General features: G+C 33.8%; 1 protein-coding gene across 1 annotated transcript in view; it reads right to left on the reverse strand.

The window, feature by feature from the left end:
- Positions 1–3,644: 3,644 nt before the first annotated feature.
- LOC452039 (probable C-mannosyltransferase DPY19L2) overlaps positions 3,645–16,052 on the reverse strand; it is a 106,246-nt gene continuing 93,838 nt past the window's right edge. Inside the window, 3 exon segments of the mRNA XM_054687461.2 lie at positions 3,645–5,410; positions 13,957–14,082; positions 15,488–15,587. Coding sequence (XP_054543436.1) covers positions 5,260–5,410; positions 13,957–14,082; positions 15,488–15,587 — 377 coding nt within the window. The 3' untranslated portion in view covers positions 3,645–5,259.

Consider the following 16,052-nt stretch of genomic DNA (forward strand, 5'->3'; position numbering starts at 1 on the left):
TACATATATACCATGGAATACTATACAGCCATATAAAAAAATGAGATCACGTCCTCTGCAGCAACATGGATGGAGCTGGAGGCCAGTATCCTAAGTGAACTAACACAGAACAGAAAACCAAATACTGTATGTGCTCCCTATAAGTAGGAGCTAAACATTGAGCACACATGGACAAAAAGAAGGGAATAATAGGCACCAGGGCCTACTTGAGGGTGGAGGGTTGGAGGAGAGCGAGGACTGAGAAAATACCTATCAGGTACTATGCTTATTACCTGGGTGACAAAATAATCTGTACACCAAACCCCATGACATGCAATTTACCTATATAACAAACCTGCAAATGTACTCCTGCACCTAAAATAGAAGTTGGAAGGAAAAAAATACATTACACAAATGGCAACAATAAAATCTACAATTTGAACATTTATTTGAATAGCTGGACGTGTCATCAGAACAACTCTTGATGCTTATTTAAGCTCCCAGAGTTACCTAAAGAGAACATGAGGTTTAAGAACCACTGATGAGGAATCAAAGCCCACTTTGAAGAGTATAAATATATATTAAGCATTATATACATATATACACACACATTTTAAAGAATTATAAAATGAACACTTGTATACTTAACACCAAGAAATTGAATATTAACATTGAAGCACCCAGGGCTTCTCCTGTATTGCATTCTTTCCTAGAAGTGATCACCAGCCTATGTTTTGAATTAATTATGCCTATGCTTTCGCTGTTTTGCCACACTATATCTTCTATAATATTGTCTTGTTTGCTTTTAGGCCCTATGTAAATGGCATATATATTGACATGCACACACATCCCCTTTGATGACTTAGTTTTTTTAACAGTCTATTTGACATTGGTTCCCACTGATGCTTGTGACTGTAGATCACATTCATTCCTTTACAATATTACGTTGTATGGAAATATCCATTTTATCCATTCTGTTGGTGGGCCTTTGAGTTGTTTTCAGCTTTTTTTTCTCGGGTACAAATAATGCTTCCATGAAGATTCTTGTAATTGGTTTCCTTGGTATATTTGTAACAACATTTCTTTAGGGTGAAACTATAAATTGCAGAGACTACATACTTTAAAACTTATTAGGAATTAACAGCTTATTTTCTAAGGTGGCTGTACCAATTTACACTCCTACTATAATTTCATAAGAGTTCTTGTGGCACCCTGTCCTCACCAATTCTTATCTGAATGTAAATATTACCATGTGGTTTTAATCTGTATTTCCCTATTTTCTTCTAAGACTTTTAACATTTTACTTTCATTTAAGTCCTTGACCCATTTAAATTTGACTTTTGTGCATGAAGTTATATATATACCTGTCCTTTTGAAAATGTCCTTATATTTCTCTTATTAAGAATTTTCAAAGATTTTCTTTCCCCTTATCTCAATCCCCATCCTTTATGAACAGACTCAATGAATTAAAGAATATGAACCCATACAGAGCTTCAGAGACATACACTTTCTAAAGAATATGGTGAGTTTTTCTGGACATAGAACAAATACAAATGAGAATAATAACAAATACTATTTTGGGCCTCACAAATTAGCAAAATATATTCTTAATAAGGCTAATTAATCCCAGTGAGAGTGTTGTAAAATGAGCATTGTTATACACACTAACGTTTGGTGGTGCATACAATCCAAAAGGTGCACACATACCTTTGCAAAGGTAATTTGAGGCTAACTGCATTGAAGGCTTTAAGGGTGTCTGCAGTTTTTTTAAGGAAATTTAACTTTATGAAATCTATCCTATGGAAATAACTTTAAAATCATAAAGTATGCACTAAGATGTTCATTGCAGTGTCTGTATGTATATCTTAACCACTTTTGAGCTATTGCCATTTTTGCTGCTATGTGTATGTATATATATAATTGTCCCCTTCTTTAAAATGTCCTTTTTTCAAAACTAATTTTTCTATGAGTTTGTCCTTCGTGTATAATAGGAACATGTAAAAAAATATAAACATAATTTTATTATTAAAGTACTCAGATTTTTGGTGTCTATCAGCAGCAAAGTGGTAGAACACAGATACTGTTGAAGCTGTGCATTTGCTTCTGACAACTGGATGAAGCAGATGAAGGAATTGTTGCAGCTTGTGTGCACCTCACTTCTAGCCATAGTTTCAGATTAGTGTGCAAACATAGGATCCTAGAAACTATGGAAAAAGCTTCATTGAATTAAGTGAAAATCTTCTCATGTTTCAAAAGAATAAAAAATAAAATTTATACAGGCAAGAATTCAGTAGAACAATTTGTGTAAGAACAAGCTGCAGCCCAGTACTCCTATTTGTTGACATCAAATAAAGGTGAGACTATTTGGAATTCTGAAATGAGCTAACCTCACTCTGTAACTTGATATTACTGAAATGGTTATTAGTGAGTTGTAGGGGGTAGTGCAGAAGAAACTAGTGTTTGTTGAGTGCCTTTATGTGCCAGGTACTTCAAAACTTTGTTTCACTAATCCTCATAATGACCCTGCCAAGTAGGTATTGTGAGTTCTACTTTACAGGTGAAGAAAGCTCATGGAGTTAAGTAACATGACCAACCATAGCATGGTGCCTGACATACAGTAAGTGTTTAATGAATATCTTTTGAATACATGGTAGGTACCTAACTAATGGAAGAAGCAGTATTCAAACTTCGATACATCTCGTTGCACAGCTAACACTATTTCCATCATAGTATATTGCCTTCTGTGTAAGACTATACAGAATCATTTCTAATGGCTAAGAAAGCACTGCCAGTGTAAACATGGCTAGTAAGCCCAGCAACCTGATTTCTCCCTTTATATGAGAACAATTTCAATTTCAAAATGTATGCATTGTGAAGGATGAGAAAAGACAGAAAACAGGATCTTCAAGGGCTTTACAGTTACTTAACACAGATAGTACATGAAAATAACATAAATATATATGAAAACATCGTATGTGTATGGAACATTTTATTAGTACAGCTCATCCATTTTTTGTTGAGTTCTACTGACTTTTTAAAATTTATTTTACTTTAAGTTCTGGGATACATGTGCAAAACATGCAGGTTTGTTACATAGGTATACATGTGCCATGGTGGTTTGCTGCACCTATCGACCCGTCATTTAGGGTTTAAGTCCTGCATGCATTAGGTATTTGTCCTAATGCTCTCCCTCCCCTTGCCCCCCACCCCCACCCCCCACCAACAGGCCCCTGTATGATGTTCCCCTCTCTGTGTCCATGTGTTCTCATTGTTCAACTCCCACTTATGAGTGAGAACATATGGTGTTTGGTTTTCTGATCTTGTGTTAGTTTGCTGAGAACGATGGCTTCCAGCTTCATCCACGTCCCTGCAAAGGACATGAACTCATCCTTTTTTATGGCTGCATAGTATTCCATGGTGTGTATGTGACACATTTTCTTTATCCAATCTATCATTGATGGGTATTTGGGTTAGTTACAAGTCTTTGCTACTGTAACATCATCTGAAATGTGTTACTTTAATTTTATGTTAGGTGTTATGTCTCTTTTCCTTTTTTGTCCCACACATCACTGAAACAGATTATTTGAAAATGCTAAAATAAGTAAAATGTGCGGCATGCTTTCTTAGATGCTTTGTCTCCTGTACCAAAATAATTTATAAATACAAAAGTTGGAAATAATTTTATTAGTTTTTTAATGCATAAATCCAAACATATATATGTACTGAATATTTTATTAGCTAATACAGTACCATTTTAAAAATTCTACCAACTTATTTAAACTATTATTTCCTGTAAAAACATCCAAAATATACTTTACTTTGTTAATTTTTATGAATGTTAGGTGTTATGTCTCTTTTCTTTGACGCTCTCCTTTTTTATCCTGTGCTTACACCAACAACAAATTATTTGAAAATGCTAAAATAAAATGTGGCATGTTTTCTTAGCTGTTATGTATTCTGTTATAAAATATTTTACAACTATTAAAGTTGAAAAATAACTTTATTGGTTTTGCTGCATATAGCTGCCTGTCTGCTATAAGAGAACTAATCTATAAAATTAAGGCATTTTGTTATTTCAAGTGTAGAGGGGCAAGAATATAAGGGAATTATAAAAACCCCAAGATGACTCATTTAAAGTAGATGCACATTAAAATACTATAGATCTGGCATATTTCATGTTTATAAAGCAGACAAAAAGAATGTTTATCTATCTTTGCATTTGGCAAGAGTATCTATCTTCAAGATAACTACCACTTTTCAAAGCACTATTGTTGGGTAGGTTTTATTAGGGGAGAGGACTTAGAAAACATGACTTTCCTCATCCAAAACCAAAAATAAATGAGGGCTTAAAAATATATTATTTAAGAAGATGATAGTGGCCAGAAATAAAGACCATGACCAACAAGCTTTGGGGCCATCAAGATGAAAAGACGTTTGCTTTATTCAAGATCTAGGATCTGAAAATCTCACTTCATAAATTTAACTGGATTTTCTTTTCTGATTATGTTTAACCCCAAAATTTGGTTGTATACCATAGCAGTTTCTATTTTACCTGGATGTTAAAAGAAAAACCATTGGAATCTAAAGAGAGATGAATAACCTCTTGAGCTTAGACGGAGAACTAACCAGTGGCAAATATGTATCTAGTGGGGTAAATACATCTCAAGAGATTCAAAACGTTACAAAACAAGGTGTTTTTAAAAACACTTCAACTTGAAATTATAAAAAAAAAGTATTAAAAGGTATTAGAGATCTTTCTTAAGGGCTGGTAAAATAAAAACACCTTAAAAGACACACTGTTACAATTTGCTCACAGAGGTAAAGAGGTTGTGATCAGTATCAGCATTTTAAGGATGTCATTTCAGAGCTTGCATTCTTCTGCCTTAAGTGGTTCAAAGAGTTTGAGCAGGTACACTCTGGTACTAGGGAAAATCTGAAGCAATTCACCTAGTTGGATGAAAAAGGACTTACGTACCCTTGATTTATTAAAATTCATTGTTCTTTTATATACATTTTTCTTTAAAATTCTGAAATGAACACTTGTTTATGCAGTATGACATGAATGATTTAATAACTTATATGACAAGCTTAATAAGGCTGACATTCAATGAACAGAAAAGTAATTTACCTTTTAGTAATCAGAGAAACTTTCAATCCATTTTTATCTTATTTTTAAGTGTCTGTTATTAAAGCTTGTGATTTTTATTAATGTAAATAAGCCAAAGGGTGATTGTTTTTGACACACCACATTGTGCCATAGTGTAATGGGTAGTTTCCTTCTCAGTTAACCCTCAATACTCTGTACACACTATTCTGAAATACTGTGGTGAAGTAAGGCTTGGCATCTTTGAGCAGGACGCTACATAAGGGAGGGTTAGCTGCATTCGAAGGGTCTTCCACATCCCAGATTTCAGGCATACTGCAACCAGGCCTGAAAAAAGACAGACATATATATCCATATTAGAAATGTATTCCTGTCTAGAGAAAATAGATACATAACACAACATCTAGATTTTCAGAGACAAATTTATTTCATAAGTTAAATATTTTAAAGCGTCATTTCAAAAAACAATTTCAATGTTTAGAAATTTAAAAAATAGAATGAAATTAAGCATGTTGCATTTTCACATCTCATTTAACCAAATGAAAGACATATCCTAATAATAAAGCTTCAATATACATTCATAAATATATATGTAAAAGCACACTTTCAAGATGAAACAAACATAAATATAATTTCCAAGTGCCATCACCATCTAAACATAAGGCCCATTTGTAGTAAAATAAGACAAATTAAAACCTAATCGAATTCCTGATGAATTTCACATTTTTTAGCATAAACTGCCTTGGATTAGCGTGAAATCATCCAAGGCAGGGACAGGAGACTCTTATGGCAATTTGTTTTCTTCAATGCTTTCCCATTTTGGGTGGCTCTACGACTGGGCTAAATGAGACACTTTCCTCCCTAGAGAGTAATCCTGGATGGCAGTCATTAAAGGGAAGGAGTCAGACAAAATTGATTTCTAATTTTTTAACATCTATATTGAAGTATAAGTTATACACAATAAAACTTCACCTATTTTATGTGTAAAGTTTGCCAGGTATGGGCAAATGTGTATAGATGTGTAAGCACTACCACAATCGTAATACAGAAAATGTCCATCACCCCCACAAGTTCCCTGTGCCCTTTTGCAATCTACCATCTTCCCCAAACATGGCCTCAGGCAACTACTGTACTTTCTGCACTATAGTTTTGCTTTTTCTAGAATTTCATATAAATATATTATGTAGTCTTTTCATTTTTGGCTTCTTTACCATAGCATGTTTTTGATACTCATATCTGAGCTGTAGTTCCTACAACTTCTGTTGTGGTTCAGTAGTTCCTTCCTTTTTGTTGCTAAACAATATTTCATTGTACATAGAGAACACAATTTGTTTATCCATTTGCAAGTTAATGAACATTTGAGATGTTTTGAGTTTTTGGTTACCATGAACAATGCCACTATAAACATTCATGGACAAGGCTTTTTGTGTACATATGTTATCATTTCTCTTAGGGAAACACCTAGGAGTGGAATTGCTGGGTTGCATGGTTATGTATGATTAAGTGTGGATTTATCTTTATAAGCAAGTTCAAAACTGTTTTCCAGAGTAGATGCACCATTTTCCATTTCCACCAACAATGCATGAGAGTTTAAGTTGTATCAGTTTTTGTAATTTTAATCATTATAGTATGGTTATGGATGATTCAAAATATCTTCTTTGGTGAAATTTCTATTCAAATATTTTGCCAAATTTTGTGTTGGTTCTTATTGAGGTGTGAGAGTTCTTTGTATATTCTGGGTAAAAGTCTGCCAGATTTTTTTAGCAGATGTATTAAGGCGTAATTGCTCAATAATTACTCAATAAGCTGCACATATTTAGTATCCACTTGGATACATATTAACATAGGTATATACTTGTAAAACAGCAGCCACAATAAAAATCATGAACATATCCATCTCTCCCAAAAGTTTACTTCTGCCCTTTTGTAATCCTAATTATTGTATGCTTTCTTTTTTGTCTGGCTTCTTGTCCTCAGTAGAATTATTTTGAGATCCATCCATATTGCTGTATCAATAGTTCGTTCATTTTTATTAGTAATATTTACATTGTTTGGATATTCTAATAGTGTGTTTATACATTCATCTGCTGATAAATAAGCGGATTGTTTCCAGTTTGGGGCTAATACAGAAAATAAAGTGCTATGAACATTTGTGTACAATTACTGGGATGGATATATGCTTTCTTTTATTTTAATAAATACAGTAGTTGTATGTTTAACTTTTTCTAAAATTGCTAAACTGTCTTGCAGAGTGGTTGTACCATAGTACTTTTGCACCACTGGTGTATGAGAGTTCTAAGTCCTCCATAGTGTCAGCAACACTTGGCAGTTTTTTTTTCAATTATAGCTATTTTATTAAGTGTTTAGTTACATCTCACTGTAATTTTCATTTGCATTTCACAAATCACTAGTAACATCAAGCATCTTTTTGTGTGATTATTTGCCATCTGTCCTTTTGTCCTTTTTTTTTTTTTTTTTCTGAGACAAGGTCTTGCTCTGTGGCCGAGTGGAGTGCAACGGCACAATCTCGGCTCACTGCAACCTCCGTCTCCTGGGTTCAAGTAATTATCCTGCTTCAGCCTCCCGAGTAGCTGGGATTATATGCGCCCACCATCACGCCTGGCTAACTTTTTGTATTTTTAGTAGAGATGGGGTTTAGCCATGTTGGCCAGGCTGATCTCGAACTCCTGACCTCAGGTGATCCACCCGCCTCAGCCTCCCAAAATCCTGGGATTACAGGCATGAGCCAACCACTGCACCCGGCCTGTTTTGTCCATTTTTAATTGGGTTGTTTTCTTATTATTGGGTTTTGAGAGTTTTTAATACATCTAGAGAAAGTCCTTTATCAGACATAGGCTTTGAAAATATTTTCTCCCAGACTGTGGTTTATCTTTTAATTCTTCCTAACAGTTTATAAAAAAGCAGAGGTTTACAGTTTTAATGAAGTCCTATTTATCAATGTGTTCTCTTGTGGATCATGATTATGTTACTGTATCTGAGAAATCTTAGCCTAATCCAAGGTTACAATAATTTTCTTCCATATTTTCTCCTAGAAATTTTATATTCTTAGATTCTTAGTAGCAAGTTACCTTCTACTCCTAGTTTGCTGAGAGTTTTTAATCAGTTATGGATACTGAATTGTGTCAAATACTTTTTCCTGAACGTACTGAGAGGATGATGCGCGATGATGCGGTCTTTCTTTTTCAGTTTGTTACTATGGTGAATTCACTTGATTGGTTTTCAAATAGTGAGACAACTTTGCATTCCTGGGATAAACTCCACTTGCACATTATATATTGTCTTTCTTTAATATATTGCTGGATTCATTTGTTGCAATTTTACTTAAAAATTTCACATATGTGTTCATGATAAATTTTGATTGGTTGTTTCCTTTTATTGTAATGTTTCTCTCATGTTGGTATCAGGATAATGCTGACCTCACAGAACCAGTTGGGAAGTAATCCCTCCTTTTGAATTTTCTGGACTAGTTGGTAGAATTGGAATTATTTCCAGTGGAGATATCTGTCTTAAAGTTTTCTTTGTGACAATTCTTTTTACTACAAATATAATTTTATTAATAGATACAAGGTCATTCATAATAAGGTAATAGATATAAGATTTTCTATTTCTTAAGTGAGCTTTGATTTTGCATCTTTCAAGGAACTTGTCCATTTTATCTATTTTGTCCTACTTAGTGGAATAAAGTTGTTCCTAAAACTCCCTCATTATCCTTTTCATTTCTTCAGATCCTGTAGTGATAAAATCTTTCTTATTTCTGATACTAGTAATTTCTGTCTTCAATCTTTTAGTTTGGGTAGGAGTTTATCAATTTTATTAATCTTCTCAAGAATCAGTGTTTGGTTTTACTGACTTTTCCCTGTTTTGGGAGGAAATACACACTGATTTTGATTCTGATCTTTATGCTTTCTTTTGGAGTTTACTTATTCTTTTTTTTCTAGTTCCTTAAGGCGAAGCTGAGTGACTGGTATGAGGCCTTTCTTCTTTTTCTATTATGGGCATTCAACATAAAAACAAATCTCTCTACTGCTGTATCTGCATCCCACAAATAGCGGGATGGTGTTCTCATTTTCCCTTAGGTCAACATACATTGAAACTAACCCTCCTTTTGTTTCTTCTTGACCATGGATTATCTGGAAGTGTATTACTTAGTTTCTAAACATTTGAGGGAATTTCCATATAGAATTATGTTACTGATTTCTAATTTAATTTCAGTGTAGTCAGAGATTGTACTTTACATGATCTAAAGTATTTTAAATGTGTCAATACTTGCTTTGTGGCCTAGAAAATGGTCTTTTTTGATAAATAGTCTGCGTGTGCTTGAATGTCTATTTTGCTGTTCTAGGGTGGTGTGTACTATAAATGTCAATTAGGTCATATTGGTTGATGGCATCATTCAAGTCTTCCATATTCTTGCCAAATTTCTTTTTATTTGTTCTACAAATTATTTAGACATGGCTATTAAAATTTCTAACTATACTGTAGATTTGTCTATTTTTTCCTAAAGTTCTATCAGTTGTGTTTCATATTTTTGATGCTCTCTTATCTAAGTGCATAAATGTTCAGAGTTGCTACATCCTCTTGAAATATAGATCCCTTCTTCATTTAAAAATCCTTGTTTAACCTTGATAATATTCTTAGCATTCAAATGTACTTTGATGTTATTACAGCCACACCAGCTTTCACTGACTAGTAGTAGCATCACATGTCCTTTTCCTATCTGTTAACTTTTAACCTCTTCGTTTCTTTATATTTAAGTAAATTTCTTGAAAGTAGCCTATAGTAGGGTCTTGCTTTCCTATGCAATCTGACAATTCTTGCTTTTCATTTGTGGTGTTTAGAGCTATATTCGTTTCCTATTGCTGCTATAACAAATTACCAAAAACAGTTGCTTAAAGCAACATGTATTTATTCTCTTTCAAATTCTGGAGCTCATAAATCTAAAATCACGGTATTGGCAGGGCTCCAATCCTTCAGGAGGCTCTAGAAGAAAATCCACTTCCTTGCCTTTTCCAGCCCTAGAAGCTGGCCTCCTTCCTTGGCTTGTGGCCTTATATCACTCCAACTTCTGCTTCTACCATCATATCGCCTTTTTGATCTCTTACTCTTTTGCCTCCTCCTTATAAAGACTTTGTGATTACATTTGTCCTACCTGGATAATAAGGATAATCTCCACATCTCATGAGCATTAATTTAATCACATTTGCAAATTTCCTTTTTCCATGTGAGTAACGTAATTCACAATTTCTGGGAATTAGGACATGGCCATCGTGGGTGGCTCATTATTCAGCCTACCACAAGTCCATTTACACTTAATGTGATAATTAATATGGTTAGATTTAAGTCTGTCTTCTCGGTGTTTTCTCTTTGTTCCATCTGATCTTCATCTCCCTTTTCCACTTCTTCTGCCTTATTTTGGATTGAGTGATTTTTATAATTCCATTTTAATCTTGTTTGTTGCCTTTTGGGTTCTGTCAATTTTTGCTTCATATATTTTGAAGTTCTCTTTTAAGTTCATATGCACTCAACTTATTGTATCTTTCTGCTGTACTGAACTATTTTGCATTATAAAACATAGTCATTTCTAGTAATATTCTTTGTCTTAACATCTATCTTCTCTGATATTTATACATTTTTCACTTCAGCTTTTCTAATGTTTACTCACATGATATCTTTTCCATTCTTTTTCCTTCAGCCAATATACATATCTATCTGTATTTAAAATGCACCTCTTGCAGGCAGTCCATAGATAGGTTTTGCTCTTGTATTCAGTTTGCCAATCTCCACCTTTTGTTTGGAAGAATTTAGTCCTCTTTCACTTTGAAATTACTGATATGGTTTGATATAGGCTTGCTATTGTGCTCTTTTGTTTTTTTTAAAAAACTTTTTATTTCAAGACATTTGGAGATCCACATTAAGTGAGAGATAATACAAGTAGCTCTTGTACAGTCTTTAGACAGTGTCCTCCGCCATGGTAACATCTTGAACATTTGTATAATATCACAGCCAGATAATTCACATTGATAGAATGGTGATAGAGAGCATTTCCATCACCACAGAGATCCCTTGTACAGCCACACATACTATACTCCCCCCATATTCCTACCCCACCCTAACCCTTCCCAACCACAGATCATCCATATCTATAATTTTGTCATTTGAAGACAGTTATACAAATGGAATCATACAGTATGTAACCTTTGGGGATTGCCTTTTCTTCATTCAAACAATTCTCTGGAGATTCATCCAGGATCTTGAGTGTATCAATAGTTTGATCCTGTTGCTGAGCAGTATTCCATGGTATGAATAGATCACTATTATTTAATCATTCACCTTGCGAAAAACATCTGGGTTGTTTCAGGTTTAGGCTATTACAAATAAAGCTGCTATAGACATTTTTCTATAGAATTTTGTGTGAATATAACTTTCCACCTTTCTGGGAAAAAATGCCCAATACAATTGCTGGGTCTTAAGTTAGTTATATGTTTAGGTTTTATCCCCTTTTAGTTTTAGTTGACAAGTAATACTTGTACATATTTATGGAGTATAGAGTGATATTTCAATGCATAATTACAATGTGTAATGATCAAATAAGGGTAATTAGGATATCCATCACCACAAATGTTTACCATCTGTGCTGGGAACATTCAAAATCCTCTGTTCTGGCTTTCTTGACATATAAAGATAAATTACTGTTAACTAATATTCACTCTACAGTGCCAGAGAGCACTATAACTTATTCCTTCTATTTATCTGTAGTTTTGTATCTCTTAACCAACCTCTCTGTATCTTCTTCTCCTCCCTACCCTTCCCACTCAGCCTTTAATTACCACAATTCTACTCTACTTCTATGAGCTACTTCTTTGAGCTTCCACATGAGTGACAACATGCACTATTCATCTTTCTGTGGCTGACTTATTTCACTTAATGTATCCAGGCTCATCCATGTCTATTGCCATTATGCTCTTTTTTTCCCCACTGTTTTATTTATTTTTTTGAGTGGTTTTGATAGGGATGACAACAAGCATCTTTAACATATCATGATTTACTTACCATTTAAATTGGGTTATTTCTAGTAAATCGTACATTTCCAAGGTTTACTCAATTTTTGTGCTATTGTCATGTATATTTAATTTCTGTCATAAACTAAAAAATATAATGGTATCACCTTTGCCTTAAATAATGTCTTTTAAAGATTTTCAGAGAAGAAAAATGTATAGTGATTAATATCCACATATTTACCATTTCCAGCGCATCACAGTATTTCTTGTATACCTGAGTTACCATCTGGCATCATTTCTCATCAGCTGATAGAACTTCTTGTCCATCTTGAAGTATAAATCTGTTACCAACAAATTATCTTAGATTTTGTTGATCTGAAAAATGTATTTTTGGCCTCCATTTTAAAAAGATACTTTCATTAAATATAGAATTGTTGATTTTTATTCTTCAGCACTTTGAACTATCATTCCAGTGTCTGATAATTTCCACTATTTATGTTGGGAAGTCAGATGTTTATATAGCATATCATTTTTTTCTCTTTTCAAGATTTTCTCTTAATCTTTGATTTTACCGTTTTGACTATAATGTTCCTTGCTTTGGTTTTCTTTGGGCTTCACCCAGTTGGATTTGTTGAGCTTAGCGGATCTCTCAGTTAGTAGCTTTTATCAAACTTGAGAAATTTTTGGCCAACATTTCTTCAGTATTTTTTCTGTCATGTTCTTTTTTTCATTACATCTAATACTAAAATTATGCATGTGTTGAACTACTTAATGTTACATAGGTCTGTGACTTTGGTTATTTTTCAATCTTTTTGGCTCCTGTTCTTTTGATTAACTATTCTCTCTTGATCTATCTTCAAATTCACTGCATTTTCTGTTCAAATGTTCTGTTTTCATCTCAGAATTGTTGAGTACATGTAAATGATTTTCATTTCATTTATTATACTTTTCAGCTCTAGAATTTCCGTGGGGGCTGGAGTGTTTCTATTTCTCTGCTGAGATTCCATAGCTCTTCACTAATGGATACCACGTTTTCTTTTAATTCATTGAATACATTTTTCTTAAGCCTTTGAATGTATTTGTAATAGTGGCTTTGCAGTCTTTGGCTGCTAAATCCAACATCTGGACCTACTTGAATCGGTTTCTATTAACTTATTTTTTTCAGAGTATTGGTCATACTTTCTCATTTCAGTTTGCATCTCTGAAACCTTTTGCACATTGTAAATGATATACTGAAGTGACTGTAGAACCTGTTTTGTTCTTCTGATTGCCAATGTGTCGTTCTAGGAGACAATTAATGTGCCTGAATTTCCTGTCATGTGCAGCAGCTAATATCTGTGCTTAGGAGTCTAAACAAAGGCCTCATAAGATCAATTACACATCTTAGAATTTTATGATTCTTAGAGATTCAAAATTCAGAAATTAAAAAATTTTAATTAGGAATGTTTTCCTTATGTCATTTTGGGTTTTGTCACTTTTAAGTCTTACAAATCCAATATAATTCAGCTATAATACAGAATGCCAGTATCTCACCTTGCTGTAAAGTCAAATCCATATTTCAGATATCTAATAAAAATTTTCATAAATATTTCAAAAATTATGAAAAAAGCTAAGTAGAAGATGTTAAATGGAAAAATCAGGATATTAAATATACTATAATGTTTGGAATTAAATTCTACTTCATTGGTAGTATAGTTTTACGTCCTTAGATGAAATAATTTAAACTAAGGTACCAGGATAATATTTTAATAAATTTAAAATAAAAATTCTTAAAGAATCAGGACTACTGTAATAAAGTGAAACATTTGTTGCTCAAAAATATACCATATCAGATAGCATAGGGTTAATACTCACTTAGTTCTCACAACACACCATGCCTCTTCTAAAACACAATAATTCACATGTAACTCCAACAATTTCTCTCCTACTTCTTTGGCAGATTTTCGACTATATGTAGAATAAACTATTTTTGTCCGAGCCCTTTAAATTTAAACAATAGTTTAAAAGATTTTAAAATAAATGATAATAGAATAGACTAAAAAAATCTTACTAGCAAATTGAAATCTCAATACTCACTGGATGGAACACTGATATACATGACTCAAAACAGCATCAACTATTTTGGGGATGGCAGTTTCCACATTCCTACTTATATTTTGAATGTAATAAAACTTACAGCAATTTAATTTTGCATATACTGCTCATTACTGTATAAGATAGTCTAAAGCTGTACTGGGAGCAGAGAGCAGCTTAGGATATACAATTTTCTTCTCATAATTCACACAGTTTTCAGAGAATATATTCTGACAGAGACTGAATGTAGTGAAAACACATCTTTCAATGCTTAATTTCATCTAAAGAAGCTCTGACAAATACATGAATTGAAATTTAGTGTATCAAGTAGAACACTTAGACAATGGACATCCATGGTATCAGAAGAGGTAGGAAAAGCACCTTCACAGAATCTTGAGAAATGGGGATGGTCACTAAAATATGGTACAATAGGTGATTCGACCGTAGTGGGAGTTCTTACAAAATCCTGACAAACTATCACTTATGCATTGGATGTTGCTTAGAATTTCAAGCATATGGGATGCTCAGTCACCACAGTGGTTTCCATGCCAGTTCACCGCAGTAGAACAGAGAGAGCATCAGGTACATTTCTAAGGTGTCTGACTCCAAGCCCTGGCTCCTAGACAGCAGACCCAAAACTTTTAAATAATTTAAACATTTGCCTCTAACAATAGGCCAAAAATCCACTTTTAAAAATGATTACCCTGACAACTACTAGAATAACCAAAATAATTTTTTAAACCAGCCATTTAAGGAAAGCAAAACTTTTAGACATCAATGGAAACTAGAGTTCTCATAATCGACTAGCAAAAATACTCTAAATTTTCATTAAAGCACGTACTATATAATAGCAACTTTCATGTACTTTTTCTACCTGTCACAAAAAGCTAGTCATTGGCCACCAGTAAGATCTAGAAATCATTTCTTAAATCAGAGTGGGGCTTGTGGTGTAGAGCAGGGGTTGGCAAACCATGGCTGTGAGTAAAATCCATCCTACCTACTCTTCCAACTACCTAGTAGTTTTACTGGAATACACACACACATCATAAATATGTGACACATTTGTCACTTTGGGAAAAACTGGCTTTTGCATTTTTCAGTTTTCAGAGGTCTGCTTGCTCCAGAGGCAACAGGTACGTATTGTCATTTCTGGATGGTTATTGTCATTTTTTTTAACTTCCAGCATGAAAATGAGGACGAGTTTGTGTGTGTGTATGTGTGTCTATGCGTGTGTGTGTGTAAAAATTTTCCCAATTCCTAAGAATTGGGAGTCGCCAAGTGAGTCTTGAAGAAATACTCATCAGCTGCCAACCTCAAGTCTGCATCTTCGTAAAGTGGATGATTCACAATGGGAAGAAGTGTAGACAGCTTGACGCTTGCCATTGTAGGCATGGCACCTGCGAAGACAGCATCTGAAAAAAAAAGGATATATTCTTCAATTAAATGTATTAAAGAAACTCAGAAGTTAAACTCACCTCTAATATGTGAACCCAAATTAAGAAGGATGATGCCTATTTACATGACCATGGACCTCATTCTTTTTATTAACTCAATAGTTATTCATTATCTACTATAATAATAGCTGACTTTTGTTAAATGCTATCTTGGTGATAGAAATTGTGCTCCATATTTTAACAAGAAATAACTTACTTTTCACAATTCTAAGGGGTAGGTCCTCTGTTCTTACTTTGTAGAATCTACAAACTGAGCATGTGAGGGGTCTGGGTTGTACACTCGTTAGAATCTAATGCCTGATGGTCTGAGGTGGAACAATTTCATCCAGAAACCACCCCCTACCCCCCAGTTCTGTGGAAAAAAATGGTCTTCCACGAAACTAGTCCCTGGTGCCAAAAAGGCTGCAGACTGCTGTTGTAGAT

This window comes from Pan troglodytes, chromosome 6, assembly GCF_028858775.2.
Source record: "Pan troglodytes isolate AG18354 chromosome 6, NHGRI_mPanTro3-v2.0_pri, whole genome shotgun sequence".
Taxonomy (NCBI): Eukaryota; Metazoa; Chordata; class Mammalia; order Primates; family Hominidae; genus Pan; species Pan troglodytes.